The sequence below is a fragment of the Choloepus didactylus genome, chromosome 6 (assembly GCF_015220235.1).
Source record: "Choloepus didactylus isolate mChoDid1 chromosome 6, mChoDid1.pri, whole genome shotgun sequence".
In the NCBI taxonomy this organism is placed as follows: domain Eukaryota; kingdom Metazoa; phylum Chordata; class Mammalia; order Pilosa; family Megalonychidae; genus Choloepus; species Choloepus didactylus.
In genome coordinates, this window is record NC_051312.1 from 66,845,584 (window position 1) to 66,857,882 (window position 12,299).

A 12,299-nucleotide genomic window follows, 5' to 3' on the forward strand; every position below is an offset into this window, starting at 1 on the left:
CCAGGCATACCATTTAATGGGATTAATCACATTCACAATGTTGTAATACCCTCACCACCATCCATTACTAAAACTTTCCCTTGACCCAAAACAGAAACCCTATACTCATTTTGCTTTAAATCCCTATTACCCCGTCCTCCACCCCTGATACCCTGTCCTCTACTTTCTGTCTCTGAGTTTGCATGTTCTCTGATATTTTCATTGTGGTTTCCATGAGCTTAAATTTAATATCCTAAATCTTTAACAATCTTGTTTGCTTTGATACCAACTTAATTCATTAGTATATAAAAACTATTCCTCTTCATTCCCCCCACATTTATGTAGTTCTTGTCCCAAGTCACGTATTTATTATGAGTCCAAAACCACTGATTTATCACATTTTGTGGATTTGTCTTTTACATTATGTAGGAAGCAAAAAGTGGAGGTATAAACCAAAAAATACAATAGTACTGGTATTTATATTCATCCATATTATTGTCTTTACTGGAGATCTTTAGTTGTTCATGTGGCTTTAGTCAATTGTCTAGTGTCCTTTTCTTTCAACCTGCAGAACTCCCTTTAGCTTTTCTTAAAGGGCCTAAGTGATAGAGATTTGACTGGATATATTTTAGGAAAATCTAACGTGTGTGCTTACTTCAAAAGAAAAAGTAATAAGGGGTATTTGCCTGACAGGTATAAGGATGCATTTAGAATGGAATAGAAAATTTTAGTTGCCTCTCCAATATTGAATATGGTTCTAAATAATAGAAAGTAGTACTTAGAAAAAAAGATTATCTTTCCTGCTTGAAGAACCAGTATTTTCCTTTTATCAACTATTTAGATTTATGTAACCCAACTTGTTTCCCTTTTTTGACATGTCATCTAAGAAATATAGGACCAAATTTAATATCCTATCATAGTACCCGTATTAGTGTACTTGGTTAATGTGTGACTGTCCTTGTTTTTGTTGCTTTACATTTTCTTTTTCTATTTCACCTGTGTACAGTATTATAAACTGTCTGAAAATTGTTTTTGAAGGAGGGGGTATATAAATAAATTGTGAGTGAATAAATGAATATGTCGCTATAATGAGTATTTGAAGTAAATCCTATTTCTGAAATTGCCAGTGTTGTATCAGTGTCTTACTACATGTTGGACAACATTTTTTTAAGTCCTTGAGTAAGAATATTCATAGTTTTCAAATTAAGAAAACCAGCATTCTATAAACTACATTGATAAATATTTCATTTTGAAACAAATGTCCCTGAAGTCAGTTGAAACCTAAATGTTCTTTTCTTCAGGTCTGTCATGCTAATCCATCAGAGAGGGCTCGTTTCATTCGCTGCATCTATAACTTATTACAGTCATCTAGCCCTGCTGTAAAATATGAAGCTGCTGGAACATTAGTGACACTCTCTAGTGCACCAACTGCCATCAAGGTACTGCTTATTTCTTTTATGTCCAAATTAGATGATGGATATGCTGTCTTTTCACTTAAGATTTAGTGACATTCGGTTTACTTCTTGGTTACATGACATTACATAGCATAGAAGGAACAGCTACAAATTTTATAAAATTTTTTGCTTCCTTACATACTCTGTCCATCCTTCCTCCTTTCTCCTTCTCTCCCTTCCCTTCTTCCTTCCCTCCCCTCCTTCCTTCTTTCTTTCCTTCCTGTATATATCAATGAGAGAAGACTTGTATTTCTACTTTCTGGAGAATAATACTGGTATTTTAAGATCTCTCCCCACACTTAAATTCTCTTAAAAACTAGATCCGGAAAAATGAGTTCTGGATCCTAAATGATGGATACTAAAAAGGTCCTAATGATTATTTTTGATAATGGAATATTATCCTTCTCTTATTTACTTTATTCTGTCTAGACTGTGTCAGGAATGCCTAATATGTTCAGAGAATAAGTTGATATAGAAAGCCAACTTATATAAATGGGAGAATTTACTGCTTTATCCACCAATACTTAAAAAAAATTAACTTTTTATTTTGAAATAATTTTATATTTACAGAAATGTAAAAATAGGTTAGGGTTGCCATATATCCATCTCCCAGCTTCCCCTGATGTAAATGTCTATATAACTGACATATTAAGAAATCAACTTTGGAACAATTCTGTTATTAAACCACAGACTTTATTTGAATTTCACCAATTTTCCCACTAATGTCCTCTTTCTAAAGCAGGATCCAATCCAGGACCCCATTTTAGTTCTCATGTATCTTTAGTCTCTTCCAATACATGACAGTTCTCCAGATTTTCCTTGTTTTTCATGACCTTGATACTTTGAAGAGTACTGGTTAGTTATTTTGTAAAATATCCCTCAATTTGGGTTTGTCTGTTATTTTCTCATGCTTAGATTGACATTACACATTTTTGGGAAGAATACCACAGAAGTAATATATCTTTCTTAGTTTATCATATCGAGAAATACTTGATATTGATATATCTTTCTTCAGTGACATTAACCTTGATTACCTGGTTGAGGTGGTATCTACTGGGTTTCTCCACTGTTGAGTTACTATTTTTCCCTTTATAATGGATAAATATCATGGGGGAGATACCTTGAAACTGTGTAAATTTCCTGTTTCTCGTCAAACTTATACCCACAAATTTTATCATCCATCAGTGAATCTTCTGTACAACAGTTATTACTGTGGTATTCTAATAGTGATTTTCTGTTTCTCTCATTCCTTCTACGGTTATTAGTTAGAATTCTTCTGTAGGAAAGAGCTGTCCCTTCTCCTTTATTTATATCAGTATGAATATTTTATTTTATTCTATAGAATATAATACACTACTATCATTATTTATTATGTTGATCAAATTGTTTCAGCTTTGGCCATTGGGAGCTCTTTTAAGGGGGGGTTGCTCCTTTGTCCTTTGCATTTAAACTTGAATCATTCTAAAATATACAGGTTTAAAAATAAAGATGCTCAGTAGCTATACTTTTTGAGATTCTCTGCTATTTTCTGCTTCGTTCCTTAGTCTCAACCCTTAACTTTTGTCTGTTAAGTATTTCTGCCTGAAGCAGCCCCTATCCATCCTTTTAATTTGTGATGCTTCTAATCTTTTGTAAGCTTGAAAACTAATGAGGTTTGTTAGAATTTAGGGAATAGAGGAACACATTCCTCTGAATAAAGTGCATAAAGTTTAGTGCCGGGATTAGTGAGTGTATTATGGCTTCTTGGGGACTTCTTATTATTTGCAGATTCCATGCTTAAAGTAGATGAATGTATTTTTAAAATATATTTCTTTTTTAAAAAATATTTATATATAGGCTGCTGCCCAGTGTTACATTGATTTAATAATTAAGGAGAGTGACAACAATGTAAAGCTCATAGTTCTGGATCGATTGATAGAATTAAAAGAGCATCCTGCTCATGAACGAGTATTACAGGTAAGTGTTGTCTAAAAGAGAATGATCCTAAGTAAACTTTTCCAAATAGAAATCATTCCCAAGCCTTGCCATTTTGGTTAACTTAAATGCTTGGATATTGAGCAGTTTAAATTTTGGTCAACTAATGTGTAAATCTTGAATCACCATAGCCTTTTGGGGTATTGTCTTTGCCATAAAGAAAAAAATTTCTAAAATGAATTAGTATGTTGTCTTTTATCTGTTATATTTATACTGTTCTGGGTATTCTTAGCAATAGTGATATATATTGGTGTTAATTTAAATATGATTTATGTTTCTTGGAAAATATTTATATTCATTGATTGAAAATAAAAATCATCAAATTCTGAAAAAAAAAAATCAGCAATAAGAATAAAGAAATGAAACCACATGACAGCTGAGTTGAATCCTGGTTAGATCAACAAAAAAAAATTGCTATAAAGGGCACCTGGGACAATTGGAGAAATGTGAATATAAACAGTATATTACTAACATCATTGTTATAAATGTTAAATTCTTTGAATTTGATAACCATATTACGGTTATGTGAGGAATTATCCTTATTCTTGGGATATACACTGAAATGTTTAGGATGAGAGAGAGTATGATAAAGCAAACATGGCAAAATATTAACAATTAGTGAATCTAGGTGAAGGGTATACAGGAATTTACAGGAATTTTCACTCTTACAAGTTTTAGAACTTTTTTTTGTCAGTGTGAAATTTTTATTAGTAAGATTTTCAAGAGGTAAAACCATTTGTGAATTACAGTTTTACTTAATTTTAAAATATTTATCTGCTGTGGATTTTTGTATGTATCTTTTAAATATTAAATTTTCCTACAGAACCAAATTACACAAGTAACGAAATTGTTATAATTTCTTCATATTGTCTAATACCAAGTTCAGATTCAGATTTTCTCAGTTGTCCCAAAAATGCCCATTTGTAGATGGCTTGTCCAATTCGTGACCACACATCCTGTCAGGTTTTTATGTGCCTTAAGTCTCTTTAGTTTAACAGTATCTTTTATTGTCTGGTTATTTACTTGTGCTGTCATTTAGCTTGTACCTCTGACCTCTATTTCTCATAAATGGTAAGTTGGATGTAAATCTTGATAGAATCAAAGTAAATATTTTTCATCTTGAATACATCATATGGTGATAGTATATGTTTCATATTGCATTATATCAGGAGATACCAAATATCTGTGTATTTCACCACTAGTGGTTTTGTGATGGATAAAAGTATTATGGTGATGCAGACAGAACCCTCCATTCTACCTTTAAGATTTTCCTTTTGACCTGAAAGATTGGTATTACTTCTTTTGCTCTTTTTCAGGATTTGGTTATGGACATCCTAAGAGTATTAAGCACACCAGATTTAGAAGTACGCAAGAAAACTCTGCAATTAGCCCTGGATCTTGTGTCTTCTAGGAATGTTGAAGAGGTAAAATAAAACTCTGATAGCACTTGTAAGCTATCAGGCCAAACATGATATAATTCTAACTTATTTTTACTTTGTTCTATAGCTGGTTATTGTCCTGAAGAAAGAAGTGATTAAAACAAATAATGTGTCTGAACATGAAGATACTGACAAATACAGACAACTTCTCGTGCGAACATTGCATTCCTGTTCTGTCCGATTTCCAGATATGGCTGCAAATGTTATTCCTGTGGTATGTAATTCTGATTCTTAATTTTGAAGTTGTCTAAAAGAGTTTTTAAAAAATTCTAGTTATTGATTTCCAGAAATCTCGACTCTATGGAATCACTAAATTTCATGGTTGAAAGAGATCTTTATATCTACCCTTAAGCATCCAAGAGTAAGGAAGCTTATTCGTACATACTTACCGAAAATACATAGTGACAAAAAAAGTAGCACTACATATTATTATAACTGATGTTTGTTACAATGACTAAGGTAAAATGTTGTGTGTGTGTGTGTATATATATATATATATATATATATAATTCTGTAAGGCAAATAAGTATTTCACATAGCTTCAGTTCTTGAAGGATTTGGTTATAGGAAAAATTCACCTATCTAGAATATTTTGCTTTTTCTCACTTTCAGATAAATAAGGTATGTTATTATATTTCAAATTTTGCCTTTCAGGTCTGAATTTTCTCTAAAATGAATTTATTTTTAGTTACAAATTAGAAGGATTCAATTAATTTATTTTGAGTTGTGGATTTCCAGCTTCTGTTTTATACTCAGTTTTGTGATAAACTGCTGCACATAAAACCAAAAAGCCATTGTGTATTTGTTTATGTAATAGTGTTAACTCTCAATTCAGTTTTGCTGGGTAATTGAAAATTAAGAATTACATTCTTTGTAAATTTGTTAATTTACCTCTTGCCTTAGATCATTTTCCTTCTGAAATTATGTAATTGTTCTATTTCCATTTTTTAATTTCTTTTAGTTAATGGAGTTTCTCAGTGATAATAATGAAGCAGCAGCTGCTGATGTCTTGGAGTTTGTTCGTGAAGCCATTCAGCGCTTTGATAATCTGAGAATGCTTATTGTTGAGAAGATGCTTGAAGTCTTTCATGCTATTAAATCTGTCAAGTAAGTTTAAAATACTTTTAAATATAAGATCAAGTAAGATAAATTGTATTAGTTTCTATTTTTAAAGTGTCTGTTGATAGAAAATGTAATAGAAGAGAAGATGATTCAAGACAAGCCAAAATAAGACAAAATAAAATAAAGCTAACAGTAAGCATCACCCTACCCCCACCCTCAGTTAAGCCATACTTTATGGGCAGAATGATTTTTTTTTTCTCTGTAGGAGTGATATAACTAGGTTTCTCTATCCTGATTTCCTCTGTAACATAAATCGTAGAGTGACTGTTTCGGTTTGCTAAAGCTGCTGGAATGCAATATACCAGAAATGGGTTGACTTTTACAATGGGGATTTATTAGCTTGCAAATGTATAGTTCTAAGGCCATGAAAATGTCCCAATTAAGGCATCAAGAAATGATACTTTCTCTGAAGACAGGCTCCTGGGGTTCGTTTTTCATCCAGCAAGGCACATGGCCAGCATCTCATGGTCCTTAACTCCCAGGTCTCACTGCTTTCAGCTTCTGGTTCCAGTCGCCTCTTCTTTCAGCTCCTCTGGGGTATTTTTCTCTCTAAGTTCTCCAAAAATTTTGCTGGGTGTTTCTTTCTGAGCTCTCTGTGCTTTTTCAGGCTTTTATCTTCATAAAGGACTCCAGTAAAGGATTAAGACCCACCTTAAATTAGGTGAGTCACATCTCAGTTGAAACAACCTAATCAAAGCGACCCACCCACAATAGGTCTGCACCCACAGGAATGGATTAAAAGAATATGGCCTTTTCTGGGGTACATAACAGCTCCAAACTACCAGAGTGACTAAGGAATATATGTTTAAATGGCATCACTTTTGCATATCATTGTTATTTATATTCCCCTTTAGCATTTGTGAAGAGAAGGATTGAAAATACAACCTAAATCTGATGATATGTTTACCTTCACGTAACATTTACTAATGAGAAAGGAGCATTGCATCCAAATTTTTCTTATTTAAAGTATCTGATGGACAGACTATAACATACTTGAAGTATGTCTAACCTTGATAGGAAGAAAAGTACTAGTATAAAATTTCATTTTATGATATGAAAATATTGATAGTTATGGAAAAGAGCAAGATTTGCTTCTTTGTCGTGAAAATAATTGTATTAAGGTTTTGCTTTTGATAGTTACAGTATAAGACTTTATTCAGTTTATCATTTTAAACTAGAGAATTGTTGCTTTCTTAATTTAGCTTTTTATGTTGTTTTTTTGCTGATCCCTTATACTCCTTCCTTGTCCATTATTGTGCTCAGAATCTTGCTTCTTCTTTTCAATGACTACAAATAATAAAAAGTGAATTACTTTTTAAATTAAAATAATAAATTTCTTAGAGTAGTAAGTGATAAGGCCAAATTTACTTTAAAACTATCCTAAATGGAAAATAACTTTCTAGGAAACACTTCAGTTTATTTTATTAAATAAAATATTTATTTTACTAAGTTTACCCAGTTTTAGAATAGGAGACAGTTATTTTCCTTTTAATCCTTGTGATTTCTGGAGAGAATAAAAAAACTAGTTGTGTGTTTGTGATATTCTTTCTTAAATTTTCATCCATAATCCCATAGAACTGCAAAATCTTGGTTTCTTGCTTGAGCTTGAATTCACAGAGAGGGTCTCATTGTTTGCAAGGACAGTGTTTCAGAACTTGTGTTCTTGCTCTAGGATTTATCGAGGAGCATTATGGATCCTGGGAGAATATTGTAGTACCAAGGAAGACATTCAGAGTGTGATGACTGAGGTCCGCAGGTCCCTCGGGGAGGTATGTTTTTACATTACTAAAACCTACTTTATGGGTGATTTGTTTTCATGGTTTTATTTAGTTTCTGGGCTAAAGAACACTGAAAAATGTATTTTAGTTGTCCAGATAATTAAGCCAGTTTCAGAAGGAACTTTGAGGACCCTCCTTCTTAGGTGCTGTGGAAAATTTGGGGAGATTCTTCCCTCAAGTTCCCCCCACACTTATCGAAATATAGAAGCTCTTTTATCTGTGTCATTTAGCTTACTGAGTAATATTTTCTTTGAACAAAAGGTTCTATGTTTAAAAAAAAAAAAAGACAAAGGCTCACAAAACTGTTTTAGTTTATGTTTTCTGAAAGGAGATTGCAAATATTGTAAGAACAAGGCTGACTTTAGAATATTTATATGCTAAAACTGGCATTATTTCTTCATCTAAATTACATATGGTAGAATAAAAACAACAGTGGATTGCTTGTCTAGTCTTCTGCTAGTAACTAGCTCTAGGACCTTGGATAGAAGTTCCTCAACCTGAATGGACACCAGTTTTTTCATCTATAAAATGAAGGTTTTGGAATTGATGATGATTTAAGATTCTTCATGGTCTTAAATTAGATGATATACTGGTATTAGGCATAAATATATAATAGCAGTTGGTTTTGTAAAAAAGGTACTACTCAAAAACAAAAAGGCAGCCAGCTTAAAAATAGACAAATGGGAGGAAGGGCAAGACGGCGGCATAGAGAGGTGTGGAATTTAGTTAGTCCCTGGAGCAACTAATAAACAGCCAGAAACAACTAGTAAATAATCTGGAACAACTGCTGGGAGACAACCATGACTGTTCACACATCGTACACCAACCTGGAATGGGTAGAATGGCTGAGATCACAGCATAAAAGCTGTAACTAAAAACTGCGGAACCATGCAAGGAGCCTCCTACCCACCATGGCAGTTTGAGCTGCAAGACCTCTCTGTGGGAGAAAGCAGCATTCCTTGAGCAAGCGAATATAGTTCAGCCTAGTTCCAACTGGGGTTTTAATTAACAAATGCGGACTACTAAATACAGGCTACAAGCATAGACAAACCTCTAACAAGCAGTAAAGTACCTGAGGTTGCTCCCAGTGGAGAGGAGGTAGGGCTGATGGAAAAAAAAAAAATTAAAATAAAAAAAATATATATAGCTGACCTTAGAGAGCCAGAAAACTCCTGTGTCCTGGGAAAGAGAGCCCAGAAGACTGGGTGCTATCTCTGGCTGATGGGCAAAACTGGGAGGCCGTGGACTGCCTCTGAAAAGGGGCTTTCTTTCCCTTTTTCTTTCTCTCAACCTGAGTTGTTCAGTGGAGAAAGCCCCAGCCATTTCCAGTTCACAATGCTCTGACCCAGACAGGAGTGGAGTTAACAGTCAGAGTGACAAAGGAGTAATTCAAGTGTGGAAGATAACTCCCTAGGGGGGGCTGTATTTTTCCTAAGAGGAAGGAGTTGGGGCCCAGCTCTAGTGATTACGCTCCCTTCAGAACTCAGACCGCAGCCTGGGGGAAAACAGTCAAAACAGAAACAAGCTGAGAATTAAAGGGGCCACACCTCTTTACACCAGTGGGAAGTGACAGGCTGACAGGCACCACCTGTTGGGAAGGTTAGGAAAAGCACAGTGGCTAGAGGCCTCACAGGAAAGTCTTTCAGTCTTCTAAGGCAGACCCTCAGGGAAACTTGAAACTGAATATAACCCCATTCTGATAACTGAACCCATTCTAGTCTGGGAAAATCTGATTGGGGTAATCAAGGAAAACAGATGCCTGGACAACAGAAAACTGCAAATTACACTAGGAAAAATGAAGTTATGGCCCAGTCAAAGGAACAATTGAGATACAGTTGAAATATTATTTCACTTTAATGAAATAATCAATTAAAGATTTTCAAATAAATAGGCTAAATCAATTCAAAAACCAAGTCAATGAGTTTAGGGAAGTTATGGTGAAAGAGATGAAGACTATAAAGAAAACACTGGGCAAACCTAAGTAGAAATCTAAAGTTTGAAAAAAACAACTGGCAGAATCTATGGAAATACAAGAGATGAAAAACATAATGGAGACATACAACAGCATATTTCAGGAGGCAGAAGAAAACATTCAGGAACTGGAGAACAAGACACCTGAAATGCTACACACAAAAGAACAGATAGGGAAAAGAATGGAAAAATATCAGCAATGTCTCAGTGAATCGAATGACAACGTGAAGCACATGAATTTATGTGTCATGGTGTCCCTGAAGGAGAAGAGAAGGGAAAAGGGGCAGAAACAATAATAGAGGAAATAATCACTGAAAATTATCCATCTCTTATGAAAGACATAAAATTATAGATTCAGGAAGCGCAGCATACCCAAGACAGAATAGATCTGAATAGACCTATGCCAAGACACTTAATAATCAGATTATCAAATGTCAAAAACAAAGCGAGAATCCTGAAAGCAGCAAGAGAAAAGCGATCTATCACACACCAGGGTAGCTTGATAAGACTGTGTGTGGATTTCTCAGTACAACCCATGGAGGCAAGAAGGAAGTGGTGTGATATATTTAAGATAATGGAAGAGAGAAACCGGCAAAACTGTCCTTCAGATATGAGGGAGAGTTTAAAATATTCTCTGACAAGCAGACAATGCGAGTTTGTGAACAAGATATCTGCTCTACTGGAAATACTGAAGGGAGCACTACAAACAGATAGGAAAAGACAGGAGTGAGAGGTTTGGAACACAATTTTGGCTGATGGTAGCACAGTAATGTAAGTACACTGAACAAAGATGACTGTGAGTTCGGTTGAAAGAGGAAGGTTAGGGGCATGTGGGACACCAGAAGGAAAGAGGGAAAATAAAGACTGGGACTTTATAACTTAGTAAAACCTAGAATGCTCAACAATTGTGATAAAATGTACAAATATGTTTTTTTAATTCAATTTTATTGAGATCTATTCACATAACATACAGTTATCCAAAGTGTACAATTAATTGTTCACAGTGTCATCATATAGTTATGCATTCATCGCTCCAATTTATTTTTTGAACATTTTCCTTGTAACAGAAAAAGTGAAAATAAGAATTAAAAAAAAAGTAAAAAAGAACACTCAAATCATCCTCCCCCACCATCCTATTTTTCATTTAGTTTTTTGTCCCCATTTTTCTACTCATCCATCCATACACTGGATAAAGGAAGTATGATCCACAAGGCTTTCACAATCACACTATCACCCTTGTAAGCTACATACAAATATGTTTTTACATGAGGGAGAACAAATGAATGTCAGCCTTGCAAGGTACTACAAAATGGGGTGGTATTGGGGAAGAAATGCAATCAATGCAAACTAGAGACTGTAGTTGGTGGAAACATTGTGTTATGCTTCCTTGGATGTGGCAGTGGCAAAGTACCAAAGCTGGGTGCCTGTGAGAGGGGGATATAAGGGAGGGGTGTGGGACTCTTGGCATTGGTGATGTTGTCTGACTCTTTTATTATACTTTATTTTAATACTGGCTTTCCTTTTGCTACTTTTTTTAGCTGTCATCTTTTTTCTTTCTTTCTTTCTTTTTCTTTTGCCTCTCCACCTTCTTTGACATTCGTCTTTCTTTGTGGAAAAACTGGAAATGTCCTTACATTGATAGTGGTGATGGTGATTATGCAGGGAACCATCGATTGTTTACTTAGGATGGAATGTATGGTATGTGAACAAAACCACCTTAAAAAGAAAATGGGTTGATGAAGAAACCTTGAGGGCCTTATATTGAGTGAAATAAGTTAGACACAAAAGGGCAAATATTGTATGGCCTCACTGATATGAACTAATTATAATATGTAAACTCATAGACATGAAAAATAAGTTACCCATGCTGCAAAGGAGAGGCTAGGCCTCCCTATATTTGTGCCTAAGAGTCTCCTCCTGAGTGCCTCTTTGTTGCTCGGATGTGGCCCTCTCTCTCTGGCTAAGCCAACTTGAAAGGTGGGATCGCTGCCCTCCCCTCTACGTGGGATCAGACACCCAGGGGAGTGAATCTCCCTGGCAACGTGGAATATGGCTCCCGGGGAGGAATGTAGACCCGGCATCGTGGGACGGAGAACATCTTCTTGACCAGGAGGGGGATGTGAAAGGAAATGAGGTAGGCTTCGGTGGCAGAGAGATTCCAAAACGAGCCGAGAGGTCGCTCTGGTGGGCACTCTTATGCACACTTTAGACAACCCTTTTTAGGTTCTAAAGAATTGGGGTAGCTGGTGGTGGATGCCTGAGACTATCAAACTACAACCCAGAACCCATGAATCTCGAAGACAGATGTATAAAAATGTAGCTTATGACAATGGGGTGACAATGGGAGTGGGTAAGCCATAAGGACCACACTCCACTTTGTCTAGTTTATGGATGGATGAGTAGAAAAATAGGGGAAGGAAACAAACAGACAAAGGTACCCAGTGTTCTTTTTTACTTCAATTGCTCTTTTTCACTCTAATTATTATTCTTGTTATTTTTGTGTGTGTGCTAATGAAGGTGTCAGGGATTGATTTAGGTGATGAATGTACAACTATGTAATGGTACTGTAAACAATCGAAAGT

The 12,299-nt window shown here is 35.0% G+C and overlaps 1 protein-coding gene across 3 annotated transcripts in view; it reads left to right on the forward strand.

Annotated features, from left to right (window-relative positions):
• Window positions 1–12,299, forward strand: part of COPB1 (COPI coat complex subunit beta 1) — a 67,253-nt gene that overhangs the window by 17,458 nt on the left and 37,496 nt on the right. For all 3 annotated transcript variants that reach the window (XM_037839394.1, XM_037839396.1, XM_037839395.1), the window contains exons 7-12: window positions 1,281–1,418; window positions 3,270–3,389; window positions 4,724–4,831; window positions 4,914–5,060; window positions 5,808–5,953; window positions 7,641–7,737. In XM_037839394.1, coding sequence (XP_037695322.1) covers window positions 1,281–1,418; window positions 3,270–3,389; window positions 4,724–4,831; window positions 4,914–5,060; window positions 5,808–5,953; window positions 7,641–7,737 — 756 coding nt within the window. The remainder of the gene's footprint in view (window positions 1–1,280; window positions 1,419–3,269; window positions 3,390–4,723; window positions 4,832–4,913; window positions 5,061–5,807; window positions 5,954–7,640; window positions 7,738–12,299) is intronic.